The sequence below is a fragment of the Cricetulus griseus genome, chromosome 3, assembly GCF_003668045.3.
Source record: "Cricetulus griseus strain 17A/GY chromosome 3, alternate assembly CriGri-PICRH-1.0, whole genome shotgun sequence".
NCBI classification, from domain to species: Eukaryota; Metazoa; Chordata; class Mammalia; order Rodentia; family Cricetidae; genus Cricetulus; species Cricetulus griseus.
In genome coordinates this window covers 275,756,376-275,784,178 of record NC_048596.1, presented here as the reverse complement: position 1 = coordinate 275,784,178, position 27,803 = coordinate 275,756,376, and the positions used below count along the sequence as shown (strand labels likewise).

Here is a 27,803-nt window from a genome sequence, read left to right as displayed (position 1 = left end):
AATACTGTACCACTGAGCTGTATCCTGTCTCCATACTATTTTACTCAGCTACTTGTCTGTAGAAAAGCAATCTCATTACTAAATCTTCAAATAATGATGCATTCATGAACCTTTGCCTCCACTAACATTATCCACTGACTTCACATCAGCAGGCGCTATAGAAACTGTAGTCAGGGCTTCCGATCTACCCGGCCCAGCCATTCTTCAGTTAGAAACCTGTCTCTAGACACCAGTAAAACCAACACACACACACACACACACACAAAAAAAAAAGTCACACAAACACACTCATTTGCACACATGTGTAAATGGAGTTCTTAATTGGTCTAAATAATAAAAACCTGGAGTCAGACATAGAGGAAAATGCTGAGATCAGAGAGAAGAAGGAACAAGCCAAAGTCACCTTTACCTCATTAGCTTCTCAGCAGAAAAGAGCGAGTTCCTGTTTCTTCCCACTTATATCCTCTCTCTGCCCAGCCATCTCACTTCCTGTCTGTCTGCACAGACCTCCTGCCGCCTATGGTTAGCTCGTGACAAGCTCCATCCTCTGATCTTCAGACAGGCTTTATTTGTACAACCAAGACATCACCACACACATGCTTACACACATTCACACATGCACACATGATCATACACAATCACACACATTCACACACATGCTCTCCCTCACACACGCATTCTCATTTTCTCTCTCTCTCTTTCTCTCTCTCTCTCTCTCTTACACACACACACAAACACACACACACACACACACACACACACACACACACACACACCAAGCAGAGCTTTGGCCATCAGACAGGAGGATGCATACTTTGTCGAACAGGCTGATACGGGCAGTTCTCTCCATCTCCACCTCAGCTCACGCACACTGTGTGAAACACTAGCAGGACTGCATGGACTCCTGCTGTCTCACTAGACAGAAGAGCAAGGCTGGGGACAGGTAATAAGAGCCCTGGAATGTCAATGAGAGCTAAGGCCACCGCAGTAAACAGAGCAAAAGGAAACAAGAATTGCCGATTGCTATGGTTTACAGAATGTCCCCCAAAGGCCATGTTTTAAAGGCTTGGTCCCCAGAGTGGTACTATTGGGGGTGGTAGAACACAGGCTCTAGTTGGAGGTCTTGAGGTGACTGGGGTATGTCCTTGTCGGGGCTTGTGGAACCCTGCTGCTGCCTCTTTCTCTTCTGCCTCATTCTGCTCATTGTGTAAGTGGCTCTCTCTGCCACATGCTCCCATCATGATGAGCTGCCTTGACACACTTCCTAAAGTGCAATCAATGATCCATTCATGTCCTAGAACTTTCCAAACTTTGAGCCAAAATAAACCCTTTAAAATAAGAGAATCATCCCAAGCACTCAGCTATACTGGATGGAAAGCAGGCTAATGTGTTGTCCAAGAGACAAGAATGACGCTCCCTTAGATTCCCACACGGCAATGAGAACTTTCCTACCATTTGTCTCATTTAGTCCCAACAACAAGCCAAAGGAGTGGGCAGATCAGAATTTGCTGTTCCTGTTTCATAAAAGGAGCTTAAGTAGGGCAAGTGTCCCTTTGAGTGGCACCACTTGTAAAATGAAAGTTCATTAGATGGCATAGTTGTCAGGTTGTCCTGGGGGGGAGGGTGGTGCTGAAGGGGCTGGACCTCGATCCTGGCCCAGTCTCTAGGCAGACCAGTGTGGGGCTGATGGAGTTTTAGAAAGAGGTTTAGGTAGTGGGCAAGCAGGAAAGTCAGGGAGTAAGGAAAGAAGAGCCAGGGCCAGGTGGCCTAGCCCGCCACCCTTCATCCCCACACCCAGGGTGTTGCCAGAGCCATGAGAAAGGGGCAGTACACAAAGCATATGTCTGGAGTAGCTGTGTGTGCATTTTCTCTCCCTTTCTTAGAGTTAAAGAGATGTCATTTATCGCCTAGGACATGGCGAGGGTCCCTATGACTTGCAGAGCAGGATATCAGAGCTTCAGAACCAAGGCAGACAACCTGCCAGGGCTGCAAACCAAGCCTCCAAAGTGTCTGGCACCTCCGGCTGGGGGAGGGGAGCTCTTCATCCCCAACACCCTGCTCTGAGGTAGCTGGGCTTGGCGAGGTCTATACCTCTCCCCACCACCATGAATAGGGGATAGAGGTGGGGAGGGGGATGGCTGGCTCCTCACCTGCTCTCTCCTCCTCTTGGGGACTGAAACACAGTCACTTCCGATCTGTGTCAAGAGCTGTGTTGCTAAAGAGCACTCATAATTCTGTCTTTAATAATCAGCCTGTTTCTCCCTCTAGCCCATTAACCCTCCCTCTCCTGTCCCCACTTCTATTTTCATCCCCAACCCTCCCTGGCGGGAATTCCTTAAAGCAATACTGCAAGCTTTTATCATCATTTGTTCCCTTTCCAAACAGGTGGGGGCTGGTGGGGGCCTTTTCTGTTGCCTCTGCCATTTGGAAGGATCTTTCCGAGCCAAGGCTCCACAGGGCCAGAGACTATTTGGTAGTGTGGATGGTGTGCAAAGTCCCTACCCAGTCTCCCCCTCGCCCAGCCCTCTTAATGGCAGATGAGAGAGAACTTCTCCCCAAACCCTAAATGGCAAGGCTGCACCCATGGCTCCATCCTCTGCAGCGGGTGCAGAGGGCTAAGACTGTTCTTCATGATGAGTGGCTCTGGCACTATCAAGGAGACTCGTTCCCTGCAGCCCCAGCCCGTGCCAGCCTTTGCCTTCTGCAGGTTGGCAGGGGCAGGAGAAAGAGGCACAGATGGGGCACTTAAGGAATGAGGACCCCAGTATGGGAGGGAAGTGGCGAAGCAGATTGCTTTAGCTGCTCTGGTGTGTGCTGTTTTCTTCAAATATTATGTTCATCAAAAAGCAAACCATGGTCACTGGAGAAATTTCCAAAATCCTTAACACTCAAAGAAAAAGGAAATCTCTCTGAATTCATCCACTCCGGGATAGTATCTAGGAGGCATTGGCTTACCATTGTCTTTGCATATTTATATAAATCTTAATCCATGGAACTATTGGCTACAAGATGTAAGGTTGTTTTTCTTTCTGTTGGTTGATCTCTGGTTGGAGCCCCAGCTCCTGCTCCATTTCTGCTCCATTTCTGAGGCGTAGACATCTCAGCCCAGCTCAGTGTGTCCTGGTATTGCACTCTAGCCAGGGCCTGACTGACACATGAGCACCAGACAGAGGACCTCCCACTCATGAACCCCGCTGTCTGTACCTCCATCCACCCATGCTGCTCAAGTCCCTCCTGCAGGCCACGGCTACATGGACCCCACCCCCACAGCCTCATGGGAAACATTCCTCAAAACACTGCTGGCCTTTCCCCCACTCTTTTCCAGGCACTGACCTCAAAGTCTCCAAACCAGCAGCTGGAGGCTGCAACTAAAGCCTCGGAATACTCAGGTAAAGAAAGCTGTGGAATTAACCCAACACCTCACACCCTGTGTGCTAGGGAGCGCCAGCCATACTCTTGAAGGCTTCTGCAGCCTTGCAGATCTGTCTAGAAGTACTTTCTCTCTGTGCATCCAGAGTTCCCTACTATCTGGGTTCCTGTTAGCCGTCCTAAGGCAGAGAACCCCTCAGTCTCCTGTCACAGACCAACCAACATATAAGGCCCCTGTATCTCCCAACCAACCGTATTCTATGTATCCTCCCCAAGATCTGGGGAGCAGCTCCTAACCTCAGGGATGGGAAATGTTGCCATCATTCAGGGCTGTCAGGATGGTCAAGCGGTGTGTGCACGGGACAGAGTAACCTGCAAAAAGGCGGGGTTGAAGCAAGATGCCAAAGAGGAGGACTGCTAGCCTCAGCCCTGCCCTTCCTTGCTCATCATGCTGTGACAGCCGACACATAAAAGCCACCATTTCACCTTCTCTGTCAGCTGAGTGGTACAGTGTTGTCCCTTGCCCTGGACAGCTGATGCTGAACAGTCAGTCTGACTGCTTTCTTGGCTACCAGGGAGGATCTTGGATGTCAGCAAATGCAAGGATGCCGTGGCTCATGCTTAACCAGTACCATGCATGCACATGCCGTCTGTAACACACACACACACACACACACACACACACACACACACCATCCATAGCTCCAAATGCTAGGTTTAAATCTTGACTAGGACCAAGCAAGGGAGCTTTTTGTCAACTTGACACAAGTTAGAGTTACCTAGAAAGACGGAACCTCAATTAAGGTGCTGCCTCCATCAGACAGGCCTGTGAGCACATCTGGGGCATTTTCTTGATCAGTGGTTGATGTGGGCAGGCTCAGCCCACTCTAGGCAGTATTACACCTAGGCAGGTGGGCCTGTGCTTTATGATAAAGCAGGGTGACCAAGCATGGAGCCAGCTGGCAAGCAGGATTCCTCCATGGTCTTTGCTTCAGTTTCCCTCTATAACTTGTAATCCGTAAGCCAAATAAAACCTTTCCTGGTTTTGATCCGTGTGTTATCATAGCAAGAGAAAGCAAACTAAGACAGGGATAAGAGGAGGTCCCAGGAGGAGACACTGTGACCACAGCTGGTGAACGCTACTCCAGCCCTCCAGGTTGCTCACCTGGGTGGGTGATCAGGAGTGGAAGATCAAGGCTGGAAGACGGCTTGGCTTATCTTGCATGTCCTTCACTCCCTGAGTTCTGCTGGGTCCCACAGCTCCCTGTTGAGGGCTCAGCACTGTCTATGAGGGAGTGTGGCCTGAAAGGTTTCCCACAGAGCAGCCCTTGGACTGTGGGATGCAGCCCACATCTCCATGCATGCCCCAGACAAGACAACCCAGACTCTTCTGGGCAGGGGTGGGAGAAGCCCTTCCCCCAGCAGAGCAGGGATATGGGGAAGCTACAAATTACCCCCAGGATAGAGCCTGAGTGTCCTTGCTGGGAACTGAGAGGAGGACAGGATTCCCTCATCACAAAATGGCAGGGCTGATGGAGTTTGAGTGTCCTTGCTGGGAACTGAGAGGAGGACAGGATTCCCTCATCACAAAATGGCAGTGCTGATGGAGTTTCTGATTTAGATCTGAAAATGCCACCTAAAGGACAGCTTCTCACTCACACATTCCCACATTTCATCACAAGTCAGGCCATGGGCCTGTGTGTCCCTCTCTCCCTCCCTGCCAAGGCTGACAGGAATAGCTTCCCTTTGGTCTTGACAACCCTGCATGGCTGCCTTGGTCAGGGGGCTTTTTCTGCCCCTACCCATAGTTGCAGGTCCACATAAGCTGCAACTTCTCCTTGGGAAAGGACAGCACAGTCCCCATGGTTGAGGGAAAGGGAAGAGATAGAAGCCGTCCCTCTCAGACTATGGCGACAGGGACAGTTTGGAGCAGAGGGTCATTGGCCCCACAGAGGGACTTATGAGACAGAAGAGAATAAATCCTTGTACAATCATCATCGTTCTCCCAGGGGGAGCAGCTCCAAGATGCCTCAGATACCCAATCCTTGAATGCCCAAGTCCTTGTAGAAGATGGAACACTGTTTGCACAAAGTGCACAGCATACTATAAACTATAAATAGTTTATTTATAATCCTAACTCAATGCCCTTGCTACCTAACTAGCTATTATACTGTACTGTTCACAGAGTTAATTTTTTTTTTTTTAAGGCTGAGCTTGTTCAATACAGAAACAGCATTTTGTTCTGGATATTTTCTACCCACATCCAGTTGAATCTGCCCATGCAGATACAAAGGGCTGACTGTCGCTTTATGGGGGACAAACCAAGCTGCTGGGAAAAACCATAGTCTCAAGTCCTAAATGAATATCCTCCTGCAAACAGGCTCTCTCCCTCTTTATGCCTGCTCTGTGTTTGACAGACTGGGGGCTGGGTATCAAGAGCAGATGCTGCCCAAGTAATCAGACTGGTGTCCACAGAGCCTGCTACCAGGGACTCCCACTGAAAAGTTTCCTGTGGAAGCCAGGGTTGGAGGTTTGGCCTCGTCTTCTGGAGCAATGTGAGCAAAGGAAGGGCCCCTGCCTCTGCACCACCGGGACTACCCCTGAGGGGAGAGCCCCTGAGGGGAGAGCCCGCAGCCGATAGCTCCAGCCTGTTCTGCTGCCGCCTGGACCAGCGCCAGCCCCCACGGCTGACCCAAGTGTGGTGTGGAACAGCGGAGACAAGACACTGAGTTCCTCACCCTAGCCTTCTACTGAGCAGGCCAAGTGTCTTTCCAGTTCATGCTGTCTCTGCTACAGGGTGGGCCGGCTGAAGGTCGCAGGGACCGTCCCATCACCTCTCATGAAGCTTATTACACAGCCTAAAGGAGTTCCTTCCAGGTCTTTCTTCTGGGGTCCTGTGTTCCTTAGGGTTCTGTTGTTGTGAAGAGGCATGGTGACCACAGCAACTGTTATAAAAGAAAACATTTAATTGGGGCTGGCATACAGTTCACGGGTTTAGTCCATTGTCATCCTGGCAGGAAGCATGGTGGCACACAGGAAGACATGGTGCTGGAGAGGTAGCCAAGAGTTCTACACCTGGATCAACAGGCAGCAGGAAAGAGAGAGTGACACTGGGCCTGGCTTGAGTATCTGAAACGTCAAAGCCAACCCCCAGTGACACACTTCCTCCAACACACAGGTCCTAATAGTGCCAGTCCTCATGTGCCTGGTGGGGTGGGGGGATTTTCATTCAAACTACCACAGGCCTCAAAACTAAGTCAGCTAGTTTGCTGTTCTTTTCACAGTTGGTGCCTCTGTTAGATTTTTAAAATATTTACTTTGATTCTGTTTCCTGTACTAAATAAATGCTCACTTAAAAACCGAGTCCTGAGTCTTATGCTCAGAGAGGGCCCCTAGATGTACAAACTCCAGGCTTTACTCGACCTAGTCCCACCTTGAGAATGGCCCTGGGAACAGCAAAGGCAGGAAGCTGCTGTGGTCTCCATGCTCAGCAACACAGGCTGGGCCTGGGCAGAAGCTACCCCAGCAAAAATAGGAAAGGGAGGGAGCAGTGGTCAGCCCAACAAGGACCGAAGCCTGGGATTCACCATGACCTCACACTAATGACCACAGAAGTGGCACACTCAACCAGGTGAGGCACTCGCCTGTGTAACCTCCCAGCACTTGGGAGGCTGAGGCACGTGGAGTGTCACAAGTTCAATGACAGCTTGGCTACAGTGTGAGACCATGCCTTAAAACACCAAACAGAAAAGAGAAAAGGGGAGACACTGACCACAAGGGGGTGCTTACCCAGCCCAGACACTAGCAAGATTCAGAAGGGCAGGCAGGAAGGGCCAGCTGGCTGGAGTAAGGCTCAGAGAAGGCTTCTGAGGAAAAGTGAGCCCCTGCCTCCTGTGTCTTCTCCCAGAACTCCACAGACCACAAAGGATCACCAGCCCCAGCCTGAGCAAAAGAATGGGAGCCTTCTGAGGAATCAGCAAGCTCAAGAGAGGCTCCCATGGGGCGTGCGTGTTTGCTTGGGAACTCCCCCCAGGCCTGGGCCGTGGGCAGGTGCTTCACTCTGAAGTGCTTCCTCTCAGGCTCTTCCTTCCAGGGTCACAGCAGTGGCTCCTTGCCAGCACATTCATCACGGTGCCCCATGCTTCTCAGAGGTCCCCATGAACAGCATTGCATTGGAGCATTTTCTCTTCATAATCAAAAGAAATCAAGGGATGGAAGAAGAAACGTCACTAGGCAGTGAATGCAGTGTTGCTGAAGCTGCCCCCAGAAGAACCAAACTGCACCCCTAGAAATAGGCAGCTGTTGTTCACAAACAATCTTGACAACCATGGTGGCTGATGACCTCGCTCTAGTTTAGAATGGTCATTTTAAGAAATAAACAACAAATGTCCCCAACACTCCAAAATGAAACAGTTTTCCAAACGAGAATAGGCAACAGGCCGGAGAGCCGGGCTTGGTGAGCATGAGAGGAGTCCCAAAGAAAATGGGGTTTACTATGCCAGAAACATAGCTACTCCTCTTTGTCCTCAGGGTTAATCAGATACTGGTTAAAAAAAAAATAAAAATGGCCGGGCGTTGCTTGTGCATGCCTTTAATCCCAGCACTTGGGAGGCAGAGGCAGATGAATCTCTTGAGTTGTAGGCCAGCCTGGTCTATAAAGTGAGTTCTAGGATAGTCAGAACTACACAGAGACCCTATCTCCAAGACAGATAGATAGATAGATAGATAGATAGATAGATAGTTAGATAGACAGACAGACAGACAAACAAACCCCCAAAACAAAAATATGTTCTGCAAGAAGGGTATCTTCAGCACTCAGAAGGGAAGTATGAACTTGCCTGCCCCATACACACACAGTCTCTTTACCTCTGACCTTCATCCCCAGCCTCTGTTTGACTCTAGTGGTTTCATAGTGATTCCCCAAACATTCACAAGAAACAGAAATGGCTTCACCACACACACCACACCATTTTCAGCAAAGTTTATAAAATCCTGGGGCTCAGTGCTCCCCATCTCCCCCAGTTTCCACTCAACAGCTGCCAAATGGCTGTGACGGCAGGAGGGGGTCCTTACCTCGCCTCCCTTGGGTCTCTGCAGGCAGGCATCAGGAAAGACACTCATGTTACTCAACAAACTATGTAATGGGAGAGAGGTCTTTATGAGCTCACAGCCCTGTGACCTCTGCCGGTCAAAGGTGACCTCTGAGCCCCCCTCTTACAATCTTTCCAAAGACTTAAAATGTGTGAGCACACAAAGCTCCCTAATGGAAGGCCACTCTGGCTTGTATAAAGAGCTGTGTAAACTTCATCTCGCATTTACTCAGTACCAGCCTTGTTTAATTTCCTGCCCGGGGACGTGCAGGGAACGTATCAACCCTCTCAGGGCTCTGACTATCTTTCAGAAAATAAACTGTGGCTTCCCCATCAATACCAGAGGACTCTCCAGAAAGAGCAGCATACGCCCTCCAACTTTGTCAAAGCCAAAGACATGCTCTTTTATAGATTGGGTGGGTACTCCCAGGCTGTGAAATTTGAGGCTCCCTCATACAGCAACCCAGCCATGTGACCTTGGAAGCAACCCCTTTCCTGGGCCCCACTGCTTGCCTGGGGGACACAGAGGCACAACAGTGTCATCACAGGCTGCAGGGTGCAAGACGAACCATGAAGTCCATGCCTTGTGCTCATTCTGTGGATAGAGGTATGAACAGCACCTACCAGAACCATTCTGCCATGAGAATGACCAAGTGAAGTCAACGGCCTGACCTTGGTGGCCAGCTCCTTCAGGGCCAGGTGAGAGCCCTTGCACAGCATAGAGAGGGGACTTTGTCCCCACCAGGAGCCCGTGGTGCTTCCAGGACCCCCCTCACTTCACACCAGACACTCTTTATATACACATGCTCCACAGCCATGTACTAGGAACACAACCTTCTACCTGAGCATGACTAGACATGATAGCATGTCTGCTACCAAGCTTCCCTTTATAGCCCAAAGGCATTGTCCTGACCAGGATGCCACTTAGGACTTCCCCCCCGCCCCTGAGCTGCCCACGCAGCGGTAGGAAGCCTTGCTGCCCAGTAAGGCAGTAACGTCAAAGGCGGCCCATGTCTATTGAATGTTGAGTGTGGCGGCTGAGTATTTGGCTCATGCATGAAGCCTGAGCACTTATTTAGCCAGGCTGGTACTCAGAAAAGTGGGCTTTACCACTTCCCATACAGCACTCAGGAGAGTGTTCCAGGCCAAGCCCCAAACCTAGCCAGGAGAGCCTTTCATTGAAGCCACACAAGACTCAGAACGAAACCTCCCTCCAGCCCCAATGCTGGACACCAGGTGGATGAGGTGTCTATGAGGCCGGTTCTGGCTTGGCATCCCTGTGGGATCCCATTTCCCCTGCAAGTGCAGTAAGAAATGGGTCAGGCTACAGAGAAAGGCCTCCTGCCTCTGCTACTGTGGCTCTGTGCCAGTGATAGTGTCCTGTGCTGACAAAGATAAATTCTGGCACCTCCCAGGGCCAGCTTTGCCATCTGAAAAGTGAGCTGATGGTCTAAACAGTAGCCAAATGTGGAGGCCCAGGGGCCTGTGTCCTTTAAGCACACAGGCTGCTCGCCAGGTCTAAGGCTGATAAGGGTGACAACTGAGTGGGTGTGGACAGTGCTGAGTCCCTATCGTGTCCTCCCTCCTAGTCCAGGGAGGCCCCCCAGGGTCCGCTACGTGGGACTGGAGCACTTTAGCCCATTGTTCCACTCAACACTTGGGGCCACCATGTCAACTCAGACAGGCTGAAGAGGCAGTTGAGGAAGGGACTCATGAGGATGACCTCTGGCCTGCCATGCTTTGGCTGTTCTTCCAACACTGCCTGTGGCCAAGCCCAGTGTGCAGAGGGAGAGTGGAAAAACTAGCAAGCTCCTCTTCCCATTGGCTTATTCAGCTGACAGCCCAGGTTTTCCTGAGGTATTTGCTTCTTCATGTGGGGAGGAAAAAGGAGCAGAGAGACACGGACATGAATGTGCGATTGTGGAAAGATCTCCCACTGTTGGTGAGGTAACAGAGCTGGCCCTAGGGTGAGGAGTGACAGAGACTTCTCCAGTGTGAAACTCAAGGAAGCCCCTGCCCTTGCACACGCTGAGGTCCTGTGCCTCTCACCCGAAGCGCCTGGCTCTGGCCTTGCTGCCCAGTAAGGCAGTAACGTCAAAGGCGGCCCATGTCTATTGAATGTCTGCCTGTTGAGTGTGGCGGCTGAGTGTTTGGCTCATGCATGAAGCAAGGACTTGCCACCACTGACAGCCCACTTCCGGTATGGCCACAGAGCCTTTTCCAGTCAATTCCCCAGTGGAGGGTCCCTCTTGGGATTCCTACATGACTCTAGCTTGTGTCAAATTGACAAAACTAATCACCTCACCCATTAAATGAGTGTTCTGTCCAGTAGCCTGTAGCTGGTCATAAATCAGTTGTGTGCCCCCCCCCAAAAAAAAAGGTAGATGGGGACTGAGCCCAGGCTCCCTTGCACTACAACCTTGTCAAGTGACATCCTTCCTGGGTTCCGGATCCATTTTGGGTAGGCAGAGCTGCCACAACACTATGACAGGTTGCAGCGTGGGACATGAACCCTGAAAGCTATGTCCTTTAGTCAAAGTGTAGTTAGAGACATGGACAGCAGCTACCAGAAACCACTCAGCCAGGAGAGGCCACTCACGGTGCAATATCCCGGGTTCAAATCCCAGCTTCTTCAATCCCAGGTGTGAGGCTTTGTAGACAGGGGAGAAGCAACCGGGAAGAGGGATTAAACCCCCGCTCCCCTGCTGGCCTTCTCTGCTCCTCCGCCCCCCTCCCCTCCCCTCCTCAGTGCCCTCCTTGGTGAGTGACAGAGGCAGCAGTCACAATGCTGCCCGCATTCTTTCTGATCCTCATCCATTGGTTAGCAGCCTTTCTCAGGGCAGTGCAGCAAATCCTGTCACCTCCCTGCCTCCCGCCCAGGACACACAGCGCTAGGAGCTCAGTCTCCAGCTCCAGCAGGAGCGAAGCGGTGTTAGGACAGGCTCCTGCACACCGGGTGCTGGACAAAGGACCCGAGGCTCTGGGACCCGGGAAGCGGAGGATCCTCGATACCCCAAGCCCAGCGCAGAGCCCCACAGAGTTGCTGCCGCGTTCACCGGCTCCCTTCGCAGCCGCTGCAGCCCAGCAGTGCTCCGGAGCTCACCGGAGCTGGAGAGGGACAGAAAAGCCGCCAGATGGGCCAGGGGCTCAGGACTCTGTCCTGGTAGCAACAACTAGAAGCGGAACGGCTGAGGTGCCTGGGTCCCCGCGGCTAAACATCTGGACAACACCCCCCCCCCGCCCGCCCGCGCGCCCCGGCCGTGGTCTTAGTGACCTCGCTGCCCGAGGGGCACCAATTCCTCCTCAGGTGCACGCAGCAGGGCAGGAGGGGAGCATCATGGAGGCTCTGAGCACCGCTGGTCTGCAGCAGAAGTGAGGTGGTCCTGCCGGGTCGGCGGGACCCGCGGATCATGTACGGCGACGTGTTCAATGCCACCAGCGGCCCGGAGGCAGCGGGAAGCGGCGCGCTGGCCCCCGGAGCCACTGTTAAGGCGGAGGGTGCTTTGCCCCTGGAACTGGCCACCGCGCGTGGCGTTCGGGACAGCTCGGCCACCAAGCCTGACCTGCCCACCTACCTGCTGCTCTTCTTCCTCCTGCTGCTGTCCGTGGCTCTCGTCGTCCTTTTCATCGGCTGCCAGCTGCGCCACTCGGCCTTTGCTGCGCTGCCCCACGACCGCTCACTGCGCGATGCCCGTGCGCCCTGGAAGACGCGGCCGGTATAGAGCAGACGGAATCAGGGCCGCGGGGCGATTGGTCTTGGCCTCGCAGAGCAGAGCAGGGTGGGCTCCGGAGTCACTGGCCCTTGGAACACTTCGCCTAGACCTAAAGACCCTTTCGGACCTGAAGAATAAGAGATGGCGGGAGAGCCATTGAGGTTGCGTGGGGACCTGGTCCAGGTACCTGAAAAGTACTCCCCAGGCGAGTCCCCCATCTGCCACCTACAGCGGATACTGCCAGGAAGCCATCCAGAAAGAGGAGTACCCACCGGGGCGCAGGAGCCTGGCCCGCCTGGTGAGTTCCTGATTTTGCTCGCAGCAGGCACTGCGAGCTCGGGACTAACCAGGAGCTGCCTGTCCCTGACTGGACTCCCTGCTACCACAGCTCTTGCTCTTTGACCCCGGTGATCCGATAGAGAAATGATGCAACGTTTCACTGTGTCTGGCTGGGGTCAAGTACCTAGTTTCCTTTAAGAACAGGGGCCAAGGAGGCCACTGGAGGGGCAGATGGTCACAGCCACTGGGTGCTGCAACGGAGAGTCTGCACCTCCAGCCTCCACGGACCACATTTCTACAATAAAAACTCACCAAATTAAACCCGCACTGAGAACACTGGTCACTGGTCACACCATTTTTGGAAATGGAATGCGAGCAGGTTCACACCCAGCAGGCATAGGCCTGCCAGGGTCAGGGCTGAGTTGAGTATACCAGCTCCTCTCTGGTTTCCTCCAGCATTTTACTTGCTCTAGAAAGTGTTTTGTTTTTGTTTTTTGGCAGACTCCAGGGATAACTGGATAAATTCCTGCTACCGGGACCCTATGGAGACCCTCTCTGCGAGGCAGGTCCTTCTTTCACACCTTGGCTCTCAGAGCTGTCTTGGACCTGGAGCTCCTGAACCAGGGCCAGGGCTTGGTGAAGGTAGGTTCTGAAGGGGAAGACAGAGCATCCTCCCAAGCAGAGAGAAGCCAGCCACGAGAACCCCCCAGGAAGAGACGCATGGGGATGAGGACAAAGAACTGGAGAGTGAGGAGATAGGGTCAAAGTTATCCTAATTCCAGGGAGGTGATTGGTTTTTGACACAGGATCTTGCAGCCCTGGCTGGCTTGGAACTCAGGAAGTCTGCCTGCCCCTTGGGCGACCATGGGCTAAAGGCATGGGCTACCATGACGAGCCAGGGCGTTATCGTAATAGGTGTGTAAGATACTTCAGGCGCCACTTGGCTTAAAGAAGTTCACTTCACTTGAGCTTAAGAGACATTTTCTACTGAAGAATTTGACATATTAATCCAGTTAATTCTAAGCCATGCTGGAGTCATGGGAGCTTTGAGAATCTAACCAGGAGAGGCCCATTGGCCCAAATGCATACACACAGAGAATTCTGCAACGTTTATAGGGGTTTTCAGACACGTTCAGATAGCCAAACAGGAGGCCCAGGGAGACTAGCAGGGCTCTCCATCATGCCTCCTACCCCTATCCTAGGAAGCTGGGGAGGTTGCAGGAGGGGACGTAGGATAGCTCAGGGCTTGGATAATGACACAGCCAGGCTCTAGAGCTCCCCACTCCACCATCTGCTCACAGCACTTTAGGTTATTATTTGGAAATGGAGCCAAAGATCTCTAAGCCTTTGGTATGGATAACCCAGCTAATCCACATGCAACGTGGTTGCACTGAAGACTCCATGAGCATAGATAAGTAAACCATGAACCCCTAGCTGATGCACAAAAATCACATGCTTGGGGCTGGAGAACAGAAGGGGTAGGGATGGCATGGAGGGACAGGACCTTCCTCTACTATATCCCAGTGGTCAGCTTTGAAGGTGGTGTGTTAATTCAGTCAGAGTCCAGACTCCGTTCTGACCCTCTGGCTTTCCATGCCAACTTGTCTCTCAAAAGCCATATGACCTTGTATGAACTATTTAATCTTCTGTCCCATGGCCTCCTCTGTGAAATGGGTATGTTATCCTAGCTCTGCCAGGTAGCACACTAAACCAGTGTAACAGCCTGTGCAATGCTTGCACAGAATGAGTTATCAAATGTTAACTATTCAGACTTGAGGCAGCACTGCTGAGGGGGGAAGCTGACTCCCTGACAGGGTGCGCTCACCAGACTTCTGTGGCCACAAGAAAAAGTGATGGCTGGACCCTCAGTGAACTGGACAGAGTAACTGGCTATGAAGTCAGTCACCTGTGGTTCCTAGACCTCTATCAGCTGTAGCCACAGTGATCCAGTACGGTTGGGATCCCGTCATAGAATATTGAGGAAGGTGACAAAAGGTGCTAAGACAGATACAAGCTGGAACACATCTGTGGCTACTTCCAATAGATGCTTCTGGAATACATTCTTAGATCATTGGGCCTACATGGATCTGAAACCCAGAAAGCAAGCAGAGTCAGAAGGAGCGTGTGTGCCAGCACTGCTGTTCTGAATAACTCCATTCCATTTCCTAGGGTAGTGTTGGGCTAGCTGAGCAGTAACGTTTCTTATGTTAGACTGGGATTCTCCAGGAGCAGCAGGATGCGGCTGAGTTCCCATCTGTCCTCTGGTAATATGCAAGCAAGTGGACTACAATGTGATTGCAATTTAGTATCGTGGACTGAATGATATGTATGTTCTCCCCAAATTCCTATGTTGAGGTCCTGATTCCCAGAACGGCTGCATTTGCAGGGAAGTGGACCTTGGTGAAGCCCTCCCTCATCCTTCCCTCGTTCCCCGTAGCTGAGAAGGCTGTGTGAGCACATACAGAGGTGCCAGCCATCTACAAACCCTCATCAGAAACTGACTTAACCAGGTTCTTCCAGCGGGACTTCTAGCTTCCAGAACTATGGAAAATAAATTTGCTATTTAATCAATCTATGGAATATGTTATTTCATTCCGGCAGCCCACAGTCACGACAGGTGGCTGTCAAGATGCTAGAAGCAATCTCACACACCTTTCTGTCTTTGCTATCCTAACCCAAACTATAATGGAAACACCTTAAGAGAGATGGGCGTGGCAGGCTGAAAATAGGAAGTGACTGTGCCATGGGCAGGCGTTTGTACCCCCTGCTCAGGAAGCAGCAGCAGCAAGTGACAGGAGCATGGGGTTGCAGGTGATGGGAACCAGGGAGTGACAACAATGGGGACCAAGAGCCAGTGGTGACCTGGGTCTTATCACACACTATACCTGAATCACACCCGTGAGCCTCTGAAGCACCTACCTTGTGGGACTTTCAACACAGTCCTTTCAGGTCAAGTGCTCAGCTCATGTAGGATATGGCGGAAGGACTTGAGTGTGAGCTATTGCTGTGGTTAGCTGGGATGCTGGCTCAAGAAGTGCTTACAGCAGGACACAGATGGTTTTCCACAAGAGACTTGGGGTCTTCTCATGCATGCAGGACCAAGTAGACAGGGGTCTGCACTTCCAGCAGGTCTGCCTAAGCCAGAGGCAGCTGGACCTCATCTACTCCCATGGTTTCTGGTACTCCTCAGAGGACCCTCCCACCACAGCTGAGCTGCTCTGCTCCCCAGCTGGGCATCTTACAGGAAAACTCAAGAAGTCTAAGACCATCACCTTTCTCTCTGTTTAAGGGTTCTTCAGCATTCTCAATCTTGAAATTAACTGTATCAGCATGACTGCCCAAGGGTAAAAAGAAAGCAGGGTGCTCATGTGTTATCTGCTAAACATCCTTCACCCCCTCAGGCCCCTCATCTCCACTACTGCCACTCAACCGCAAAGCCCGACAGCGCCCTCCTCTCATCTACCTCCCATCTGACGTCAGACTGCAGCATCTGCTTCCAGTCCCTGCTCCTACTCCAAGGGCTTCTCCTTTCCCTCCTGATTAAAAACAGCTGGGCCTACAAGGGCTAAAACCTAGCCCACAGCCAGCCTGGCTTCCTCGTATTCTTAAACTTGAAACCCTTGAGTCCCTAGGCGCCCTCTGCCTTATGCTGCCTTCTCTCCCCTCGGGCTAATGTCTTCTCATCCTTCTGGTTTCCAATCTTTGTCAAAAGGACAAACCTGAGCTCCCCAAACTGATCAGTTCTATTCTGGGCGAGCCCAGTCATCGGGAAGATGACTTACAAGGATATTAGCTCACTGAAAAGAACAAACCACACTTAGGAAAGCACAGCACTGCATTTCCTCACTCTGCACTCTGAAAGTGGTCATTTCAAGCTTGGTGTTTCCTCCTCTCTTATGTCCCTAATGAGAGTTATGACATGACTATAGCTAGCCTTTTTCTTCCCCAAAACTGCACCCATGTCTTCCAGATGCCCAGCATTTTTAAAGATACCAAACAAGCACTCAGTAGGCATTTGTTACTTACACTGGGGGAAGCAGGTAGAAGAGTTTTACTTGTGCACTTAGCTTTGATTTCCCACCTGAAACTAAACCTGTATCTGACAAAATAGAGTTGAACTCTCCCTTACTGGCTGATCTTCCAAGCAGCCCATTTCCCAAGGTGGTAATCCAGTGTTAGCAACTAGCATTTCCTGTCTCTTGTATGTAACACTTGAGTTATTATTATCACCTATGAAGACTGAGCACGAAATTTATACATCAGTGTGTGTCTTATTTTTGCTGTCAACACCCCACTTCCTTCAGGAAAGAATAGATCTTAGCAGTGATGTCCCCACGTCTTCTTCACTGCCTGGAACAAACAGTTCAATCCATGGCATATACTGACTTCATTTTTTCCCCCTGAACTTTAACCCCAAATTAGCTTTTCACTGAGCTCTTTCCTGGCTACTACATCCACAGTTGTAATTCGTTCCTCCCCACTGTCCCTTCCCAGAGATTTCCCCTTAGCACTTACCAGTAAACATACAGTTTACTTACCTGTCTGGTGTCTCCATCAGTAAGAAACAGGATGTACAAGGAAGAATTTTTCATCTGTATATCCACATGACACATAAGTTCTCAAATATGAGTTGAATTATATTGCTCAAGGTCAGAAATAGACAGGCTAGACAAGGGAACACAGGTGTATAGAGGGCAGGAGGTGGGCTGCAGTGTTAACCGATTCTCAGGAGCCTCTGCAGCTGAGTTCACATCATCAGTATTTGCATTTTTCTTCATATTCATTGGCATTGCTCAGTTGGCCTAACTCATTCTAAGTTAATGAAAAACCACATTTTGCAGAAGTGTGAGGAGATTAATTGTAGAATGTTTGCTGTTAATTACACTTTTGAACTAATGTTGACACAAAGCTGTCCAAGTCCTGGGCCTTTATCACCCACATAACCTCCACCAAAATTAATCTAGCTCTCAGAGGCCTCCTGTGCAGTAGCCCATCTGAGAGCCACGAAAGGCCTTTCCTATGTGCAAGCGTTGGGGAGGAAGAACCTCCCCGGCCTAGGCCAGAGTACAAAGATAAGACAGCATTCACCTCTAAGCTCTAAAATAAGAGTACGCGTGTCTCTTCTGGTCTCCTGTCCTTTTTACTTTCTCTGAGAGAACACCAAATGCCAAAAGGTGAAAGTACCAACTCAACTGCTAATTTTATAGGTCAGCTAAGCAAGTTACAGCACCTGATTACATCACGGCAAAGGCCCAAGGGTTCAAAGACAAAGAATAGATTAAGTGCTGCAATTTCTTAGCCAAATTTCCCTTTGAGATGTGGTGATGAGCTCTAATGATGTTGAGCTAGACTCAATTTAACTAAAAATTGTCTTATTAAGTTACTTAAAAGGTGAACTCAGTATTAAAATCGCACCGGCTTCAGTATTTTGTCAGCACGTCTTCAGCAGATTTGGGAACTGATTGATCCAACAGGGGAAGTAGGTCTGTCTTCATAAGTGCTGACACAGCCAAGCAGGTAACAGCAATAGCCTGTAATGTTTCGGGAGTCTCTTGGACACCCTGACCAACAACTCAAAAAAGTCTTCTCATGCCTGGCGTGGGGGGTGGAGGGGTGGGAAGGATGTCAGATGGTCTTTGGCTCTTGGAGGGAGCACTGTCAGCCCAAATGAGAAATTTTCACTTAAATAACGTTTGTTCAGGTTTTTTGTTTTGTTTTTCTTTTTTTTTTTTTTTGAGACAGGGTTTCTCTGTATTGCTTTGGAGCCTATCCTGGAGCTCGCTCTATAGACCAGGCTGGCCTCGAACTCACAGAGATCTGCCTGCCTCTGCCTCCCAAGTGCTGGGATTAAAGGTTAAATAATGTATTTATATGTAAACTTACATGTATTACAGACTTTCTAAGGTAATGATGATTCATTATCATTGTTTCAGACATCTTTACTGTTATTTTACCTCTTTCCTTTCCATCGCTCATCTCCCTTGCTCCTCCCCAATCAGAGACACCCCCCCTTCCCAACCAGATCACATGTACCTATTTCCTTCCCTATTGCTCCCCCAACTCTGGTAATAGTCCCCACTTACTTCCTGGTTTCTGCAGTTACTCCATGATATGTCCCACCTGAAGATTTGGAGCCAAGAGCTTCCAAGAAAGAAAATTGGACGTTCTATTTCCGGGTCTGGGTTTACCTCACCCAATATCTTTTCTAGTTCTACCTGGAAAGCTCATGACTTTCTTTACAGCTGAAGAGTATTCCATAGCGCCTAGGGACCACACACATTTTCATTATCCAGTCATCAGCTGAAGGTCATCTAGGCTGTTTCCATTTCCTAGCTATTGCCAACAGAGTAGCAATGAACATGGCTGAGCATGTTCAATGAACATGGTATGTGTTGAGTCTTTGGGGCACACGGGAGATTTGTTTTTCACTTGAAAGATTTCCATGCTGACTTTCATAGCTGCTGCACCAACGCTATACTAAAAAGTCTCACCAAAATGGCTGCATCAACATAAACTCAACAAGGACAACACCAGACATGCCAAAGTAGATAATGAAAGAGTGTGAGGCCTCAGCCCCACACAGAGAACGACAGGCAACTGGACAATACTGAGGGTGGGAGAGGGGTCTTCCTGGGAGAAGCACACCAACGGGTGGGTGGCCCAGTGCCTGGTGGCCAGCCCTGAAGGCAGGCAGGCACGCAGGTGACACTGTACAGGCGAGCAGGCTGTGTCTGGGAGAACACTATGTGTCTGTGTATGCATATAAGCATGCAGTAACCACTAATGAGGAAAGAGACCGTAGATTGAAGGAAAGCAGAGGGTTGTAGGACGACTTGGAAGGAGAAGGGGTAAATTATATAATTATATTATAATCTCAAAAATAAAAGTTAAAAAAAGAAAAATTGACATCAAACCAGTTTCTCTGAGAAGCCACATGAGAAGTGGGGTGTAGAGCACCACTCATTGTCTGGGGCTGGTAAGTGAGTGAAGTGCTGTGAGAACATGGACTGAGTTCAGATCCCTAGCGCACACATAAAGCCAGGTGTGTGTGTGTGTGTGTGTGTGTGTGTGTGTGTGTGAGAGAGAGAGAGAGAGAGAGAGAGAGACAGAGAGAGAGAGAGAGAGAGAGACAGAGAGAGAGAGAGAGAGAGAGACAGAGAGAGAGAGAGAGAGAGACAGAGAGAGAGAGAGAGAGAGAGAGAGAGAGAGAGAGACAGAGAGAGAGAGAGAGAGAGAGAGACAGAGAGAGAGAGAGAGAGAGAGAGAGAGAGACAGAGAGAGAGAGAGAGAGAGAGAGAGACAGAGAGAGAGAGAGAGAGAGAGAGAGAGAGAGAGAGAGAGAGAGAGAGAGAGAGAGAGAGAGAGAGAGAGAGAGAGAGAGAGAGACAGAGAGAGAGAGAGAGAGACAGAGAGAGAGAGAGAGAGAGAGAGAGAGAGAGAGACAGAGAGAGAGAGACAGAGAGAGAGACAGAGAGAGAGAGACAGAGAGAGAGAGAGAGAGAGACAGAGAGACAGAGAGAGACAGAGAGAGAGAGAGAGAGAGAGAGAGAGAGAGAGAGAGAGAGAGAGAGCCGGTACTGGTGGGCAGACAGATGGATCCCAGAGCTTGCTGCCCAGCCACTTTAGTCAAACCGTGAGGTGAGGTCCAGCTCCTGTCCCCAACAGTAGATAGTGACAAAGGAAGACAGCCAAGATCAATCTGCAGTTTGCGTAGGTGAATGTACATCTACATACCCATGGAACACCCCCCCACACACAGAGTGTCACCCATGATGAGTTATGAATTTGTCGAAGGAAGCCAAGGACCAATAGCGGGTGTCTACCTGAACAGACAATTAGAGCACATACCTAAATGTCTAGTGGTTAGCTACTAGTCTGAGAGTTTTAGTGTGTGCTTTTCTGTGCTGTTAAATTTCTCCTTAAAACGAGATGCATAAAGTTTATGGAATGAAGAAGGGTGGGATGAAGACAAGTCATCTGGGGTAGGTACAGCTCAGCCGAAGCAGGGTCTGCCTGGCACGCACATGGCTTGATGGCCACTGCCTGATGGGCCACACCAGTAATCCCACCACTCAGAAACTAGAGGCAAGAGGTGAGGAACTCACGGTCACCCTTGGCAACATGACTACATGAGATTCTGGCTCAAACAAAAAATAAACAACCCATCTCCAGACACAAATAAACTGCTCTCGCCAGGAGTTAAACTTAGTTGCCTCTCAATTCAACACAGAGTAAGCGTCCTGAACACTGGCCAAAACCCACTTACCCTGTCCTGTCTAAATACCTTTAAGCCTGGAGGAGGCAAGATGCCCACGGGTTATCTTCTAGGTTTCCCTACTGCCACTGCCCGATCCCTTATTCCTTAAGGCAGCAAATGGAAAGGGAAGACTAAGGCTGAAAGGAAATGAAAAAATAATTAATTAGACTCAATAAAATCTTGTTGTACTTTAAATGGGGGGGGTATTTTGAAAACTCCTCTTTCCAGCATATATTCATAGTTTTAAATAGAACTCTCTTAGGACTGCCAGCTTGTCCATGGCCTTCTCAGGCATGCTTATGAAACTAACATTGCGAACACCGCTGTCTCCTGCATGGACAGCATCCAGCAGGCCTGCAGCTCATCATTCCCGCTGTCTGGGTCCTCCCAGCATGAGCGCTGATCACATCAGGCTTCAAGAAGCCAGCGTCATGGTGCACCGTGCTTCGAACCCAACCAGAGACTGCCACAAAACAAAGTCAAGTAATGCACTGCCTGGCTTGCAGGAATTCCTCTAAGAAAGCACTGTCCCTAAAGAGGAGAATACTGGGCTCTTTCACTTTATTCTCTGCCATAAAGAACCTAGACTGAAGTTTTCTCCTTCTGGCTGGCCATGGCGCTGCCAGGGAAGGCACACAGCAGACGAGGATTACAGTAGCTAGTCTGCCTTTGGTTACCAAAGAAAGGAAAGGAGACAAAACTCAAAAAAAGAATCACTAGCTGGGCCTGAGAGCTCGGGCACATGCTGCACACCTGAGGACTTGAGTTTGCTACCTGGGATCCACATGGTAGAACAGAATACCCAGTTGTGTTGACCTCAACAAGCACACTATGACATGACTGCCCATACACACGTATACACACAATAAGTAACTTTTAAAAGGTTTTTTTTTTTTTTTTAAGCTTAGCTAGTGTAGACCATTGACAGTATATCAACTAAGGTCAAGGTCAAATAGTACTAGAAATACTTGCTTTAAATCAAAGTAACAAAACTTAACAGATAGTTTAATGATTATTTTATTCCAAGCGGTTTTCTAAACACTTTGACTTATACTGCTTCATTTTTCTATGAAGTATTATTTTATAGATGCAGAATCTAAGGCACAGATTAGTTAAGCATCCTGCTGAAGAGCACAGAGCCAGAGGCCCAGGACTCAGTACAGCTGGCTTTTATAAGCAAGGCCCCCTCATTTAGAGATCTAGAAAACAGTGACTGAATTAAACTACCAAATAGGCCTTAATATTTCTTCAAAACAAAACACACAAAAAACAAAGACAGGAACTCCCTATAACACAAAAAAGAAAAGGACAGCAACTCCCATACAAAAGGAATGGACAAAACTACCTGAGCACAACTCATGTGTGTGTGTGTGTGTGTGTGTGTGGTTAGAGGGCACACATGAGGTCTGTGTGTGTGTGTGTGTGTGTGGTTAGAGGGCACACATGAGGTCTATGCATCTTCTGCTGACAGCACTGGTAATTCTGCATCAATGAAAATCTCACCGTCCTTAGGTCGCCACTATATGAATCATGAATCAGGGCAAAGTACCAGAAAATAAACAAAAACAGACGCCACAAGCAAATTTTGAGATTTATTAAAATAAAGTATTAGCAAACAATATGCAAAAACAAATTTCTTAAGAGTTATGGCTTTGAGAAGCACAATATAGCAAAACCTAATACATTTCTGTAAGTATCAAAAGTAGCAGAGTTGAAGCGTGCGGCTAGTTTCGTTTTCTACAACAGGAACAGAAGCAGGACCAATACATGTAAGCAGACCACAGTGCAGCCAGTCATCGGTTTGCTCTTCACCATCCACATGAGATCACTTCCTTGAGGAAGGCAGACAGGTGCACACAAGCTATGCATTCTCCATGATTATAGTCTTACCCGAATTTAAATAAACTTACACTGCATCTTTAAGCAGCCATGTTAGAGGCTACCATGGCCAACAGCCATGCTTTAGCTCCTATGACAATGCCAACGCATTGGCCTTGCAAATGGTATCAGAAGAGCACAACCGACCGACTTAAAAGACTTCCTTTCTAAAGGAGTTGGGACTAACTCTTTGGCCTAACACCAGTTCACAGTAACAAAGGCATGACCTACAGCTGGGGAGGGAGCAGATAGGCATCCTACCTGCACACAAAATTCAGAGCTTTTTAAAAAGAGCAACTTCAAACAACTCCTTAAATGATAACTGTTTATGTTGACTTTAAAAATTTTAAACTAAGAACTAAATTTAAAATTTAGAACTAAGTTACCTGGACAGGGACTACACAAACTTCTCTCTTCTGAGGGCAAAGTCGGCTTTGGGACTGGATCTTTGCAGGGTAAGAAAGAGGTCATCGCTGAACAGCAACTGTCACCAGCTAAATGTTTTAACAGGCATTCCCACTTTTTAAAAATGCCACTATGAATTTCCTGTCCTCAGTTCCGGCATGCCATCCAGCTGTGGGTGGCCACATCAATTATAGTACAGTTGTGTTCTGTATCTGTCTCATTTGGTTTTGTGCACTGCTGGGGACTGAACACAGGGCTTCATGCCTGCTAGGGACGTGCTCTATCCACCACTGAGCTCCAGCTCCAACCAGGAAAGACCCTCCTTTCCCTAAGGACCCAGTGACACACGGCCTGACGACAAACAGTTATGCCCAAGTGTGTGTCCAGCAGACAGAATGCTCGGCTAGTGTACAACACATGCCTTTCACTTCCTATACATGCATTTTATTGAACAAGAAAAACTTCGAAGAATTGGTACCTTCCAAAAGATAAAACCCTACTGCTATGAGGGTAACAGCCACTTAACTGGCCATTACCTTCAAAAGGTCACCCTAGTTAGTATTGGGGCCACCTATAAACCACCACTTAGGAAAACTCCCTCCCCTAAAATCATGAAATGCTTCTAAACCCACAGGTTACCTACTTTAAAAGCTGTCTGCTTGTTTAGCTCTGTGTACACAGAGAACACACATTTTTACGGAGACCCCAGGTAGCAGAGGACTGACTTGTTAAGACAAAGAAAGGGGTTCGGAGCACTTCAAAGGTCTCCATGCAAACCATCAGCAGGGGCTGAACTTTACAAACCAGCAGAGAGCACTATACCTGGGGCACATGCCTGTAATCCTAGAACTTCAGAAGCAGAGGCAAGAGAATTACCCCAAGTTTGAGGCTAGCCTACACAGTAATTTCCAGGTTAGCCAGGGATATACAAAGAGACTGTGTCTCAAAACAACAACAAAAAACCCAAAGAAATAAATAAAAAATGATTTTCAAGAGTCTTTCATCTTCAGGAAGCAAAAGAGACACAACTTTTAATGAGATAGGAAAACGACCCAAGTACTCCAAGGGAAATGACTAGGGACGTGGAGATAGGACCCTCAGAGCCGCCCTGGTGCTCTCTGGAGTGCAAGCACAAAACTTGACATGCCCACCTGTCTCGGTTTCTCTCCAACAGTAAGATTGTTTTATATCTCTCTCTTCCCAAAGGCACTACTGGCAAGGGAAGGAATTGTTTCCCACAGGTCCTCTCAGGCAGTAGAGAGGCTGTGCAAGGTAAGCCCCCCAGGTTTTACTTTGACAATATATTTCATATTGCCATGTCACTGTCATTTATATCCCCCAAAGGTGTCTTAACTTTCAATCGTTATAAACAACGGCACATTTCCTACCTGCATTATTAGTGTGGCTGGCTGAGGGTTATATCTAGCAATCTTAATACTGGTCTCATAAGCAACCCAGATACTTCTACAACAACTTTTTTCATACCAACAACCATGAAACATTACAGAAAAAAAAGATTGATATTCTATTTGTTTGCTATTTTAAAACTTGTTTCTTCCTACAATTTTCTCTCAAGTATAGTAGTGGTTCTGGTAGGCCAACAGCATGCCTACTAGTTTACAGGTAATAAATTTAGTTTGCTAACAACAACCAGGCCATCATGCTACCCTGTAGATAGATACACTAGTCAAATGGACCTCTCAGGTACTGCTTTTTTCTAGTGACTGAGATTCTGATTCTGCCATTTGCAGAATCCACCAAACTGATGGCAATTTTCATTATTTGCAAATCTATCTTTTTATTTGGCATATATTAATGTATTTTGCATGCTAAAAATGTCAACACTGAACTAAAGATGTCACTCAGTTGGCAGAGCACGCGCCTAGCATGCATGAAGTCCTGAGTCTGATCGTCAGCACCACAGAAGCTGGGTATGATGGTGGGTGTCTGTCATCCTAACACTTGGGAGGTACACACAGAAGGATCAGAACTCAAGGCCATCCTCAGCAACTTCGTATGTTGAATGCCAGCCTGGACCACATGAGACTCATCACAGAGGGACTGTACCAGTGCTGCTGTTCTGGGTCTGATGGCCAACATTTCCTGCACCAAACACCAAGTTAGAGCCACACTTTTCTCGAATAGCTTCTTTAGAAGTACTGCCTTTGGCAGGCCAGAGATGCATGCATTTTGTTTTTACCTTATGAGCACTTTCTTCTTCTACACAGACATAAGTATATCCTTAGACACTAGAGGAGCTCATTTACAGATCACAGGGGATGTTGACATCTTGTAAGAAACAGATTTGTACTTCTCCAAGAAACTCTGAACAGCTAAGAGCTTTAGTCCTGCCATTCCACAGAAGGCGGATCACATAGCACCCTGCAACCAGGAAGGCTGTGACATGATGACTCTGGAGAAACAACACATAACCCCCCTGGTAAAGAAAGGAATGAGCAAGGCACTTGCTTCCAGACTTCAGCAGAGCTCACTGACATGGACCTAGCATTCAACTCCAGACGGCTTCCTACAACCTTGCTCTTAAAGACTGTACCATGAGCCTGCTAAATAAAAGAACAATTACAAAGCAGATATTCTTTTTCATGGGGCTGATACACTCTGCAAATCTGAAAATATATGCTATGGAATACTTATACTGAAGACCCAGCAAAGCACTTCCTTTGAAGGAGCAAAGCCATCCAAATGACTATACTCTGAGAGGCAATAAATAACGACACAGAAAACAAAAGGACTCCCCCCCCCCAAAAAAAAGCTATGCCTTCCTCATTAAGGCAGGAAGGGCACTATAAAAAGTCAAACCAAAATAACAATCTCAGCAGCAGAATCAAATGTCGTTAGAAAACCAAGCTTCTCATTCTGACAGGGAAATCAGGTCGCTTTCTTCTTGATCATTCTTAGGCCGCAACCATCCATCTCCTTTGCTCCCTAGAAAGTGGTTTCGGGTCCTAAGGCCAACGGCATAGGGAACTGAGCAGGTGTCTTACAGCACCCCCGTCTTGTGTCTGAGAAGTCGGTGTTCTGGAGACTAGCATCGATGTGGATTCTAAAAGGATAAAAAAGAAAAGGCAGAGCACCGGCACGAAGAGAGACAAGTCTACATTCTTTGTTACAGAAGTTTGAAATGAGCTGTCCCAACCCCTCTGATGATTCACTCACAATCACACCAGCAAGCAGCCTCATCCTCGGGGCCCAACCAAAAGCCTCTGACGGCTACACTGCATAGGTCCTTGTATGAGAAGTCTGGTGTAAGAGCAGTGGTATTAAGTACATGGCCTTTCAACATTAATAACACCCATAACATTGTAGGGAGTTAGCAGGCACCTTGGTAGGAGCTACAGAATAACACCTTCAAAATTAGGTTGAAAATTAAAAGCTAGCAAAGCATCATGTTCTACAACTGTAGTCTCTAAATGGCAGTGTTGATGCAAAGGAGTGCCAAGGAGGGAAAGAGAAGATCTAAGACCAGATCACCTGACTGCGTGTTACCAGAGGTTACACTAAAACCTGTCACCCATAAAAGTGCAAAATGAAAAGATTAATGCACATTAAAATTAGAGTTCTTGAAACACTGGCCCAAAGCAGCAAACACAGCTGAACAAGGCCGTGCACACACTGTAACTGTTAAGTAAAACTTATGACAAACTTGAGTAAACGACATATAATAGAGATTTTTAAAAAGGAAATGTTTTACAAATGATATATAGCACAAAGTCACATTACATTGACAAACACTTAGCTATATTAAATGTCTCTGTATGACATCTAGAAATCCACCATCTTGCTGTCACTGAACGTCACGTTAGGAGTGCACAGTGTCCTTCAAATTAGAGTCAACAGTTTCCTTTAAGCCTCTACCATGTCTTTGCAAAACAATGTACGATGCTTTTTCAAAGGTGATAGGACAAAGAAATTACTAGAAACATATCACCTAGGAGTTTTTGTGTGTTTTTGCCCTCTTACAGGATAAATCTTCATTATGTGATGCACTACTTTGTAAAAAATTAACAAATTAAAAACTCTTGGGACAATAAACACAAGCATGTTCCAGTTTAAGGTCAATGCCAAACTTCTCAATGGGGGCAAAATACTCAACATTGTTTACAATACTTTTGAAAGTTAATCACAACGAACATGAATACAAACAAATGTAAATTCATCACAAAATACAAATGTGTTGGTCACAATTATGTAGAAAAAATAAGCCATAATATCTGTTTTTCCATATCAGCTCACAGTATCTGTACTGGAAATTCCTCTAAAATTAAAACAAGTCCGCTAAGATAGAGTTGAAGAGTGCTTCTGCACTATGAGACAGAGGAAATGGGGTTGAGAGGCGATCCCATCTGAGTAAGGACTTTATCCAGCCACTGGAGCGGCCCATGGAGGTGGATCTCAATCCAGCAGGGGGTGCTGGTCACATCCTGCCGATGGTACTCTGCGCCCCAGCCCTGAAAATGGACAGAAAGCCAGTCAAACCCTCTTCAACAGTCAGCAGACTGCGCCAACTGTAACAATAAAAACATACTTAAACTGAACAACTACAGAAAACCAATCACCATTCACCACGATACTAAAAGAAAATCCTTGCATTATTCAAAGCTATAAACTTTTAATAAATAACAAAATTTCTGATATAGACCCATGGGGCCAAATATATTTATTTTAGAATGTTTTTAAATTTTACAAAAGCCACAGACTATGATCTCTCACAAAAAAAGGTTTTTAAGAGTTTGGGGGGCTTCTGTTGTTTTTATTTTCTGTAGTAATCACATTAAGCATTATCCTTAAAGA

At 48.1% G+C, this 27,803-nt stretch overlaps 2 protein-coding genes across 6 annotated transcripts in view; one reads left to right on the top strand and one right to left on the bottom strand.

The window, feature by feature from the left end:
- The first annotated feature begins 11,869 nt into the window (after positions 1-11,869).
- Smim32 (small integral membrane protein 32) lies at positions 11,870-12,181 on the top strand. The gene has a single exon (XM_035443048.1). It carries the CDS (start codon positions 11,870-11,872, stop codon positions 12,179-12,181), a length of 312 nt encoding a protein of 103 aa, XP_035298939.1.
- A 10,106-nt stretch (positions 12,182-22,287) lies between these two features.
- Positions 22,288-27,803, bottom strand: part of Smad5 (SMAD family member 5) — a 37,380-nt gene continuing 31,864 nt past the window's right edge. For all 5 annotated transcript variants that reach the window (XM_027409735.2, XM_027409737.2, XM_027409736.2 and 2 more), the window contains one exon: positions 22,288-27,460. In XM_027409735.2, the coding sequence (XP_027265536.1) occupies positions 27,317-27,460 (144 nt within the window). In that variant the 3' untranslated portion in view covers positions 22,288-27,316. The remainder of the gene's footprint in view (positions 27,461-27,803) is intronic.

Coding starts and splice junctions, on each gene's coding strand:
- Smim32 (XM_035443048.1), top strand. CDS start 11,870: ATGTACGGCGACGTGTTCAATGCCACCAGCGGCCCGGAGGCAGCGGGA.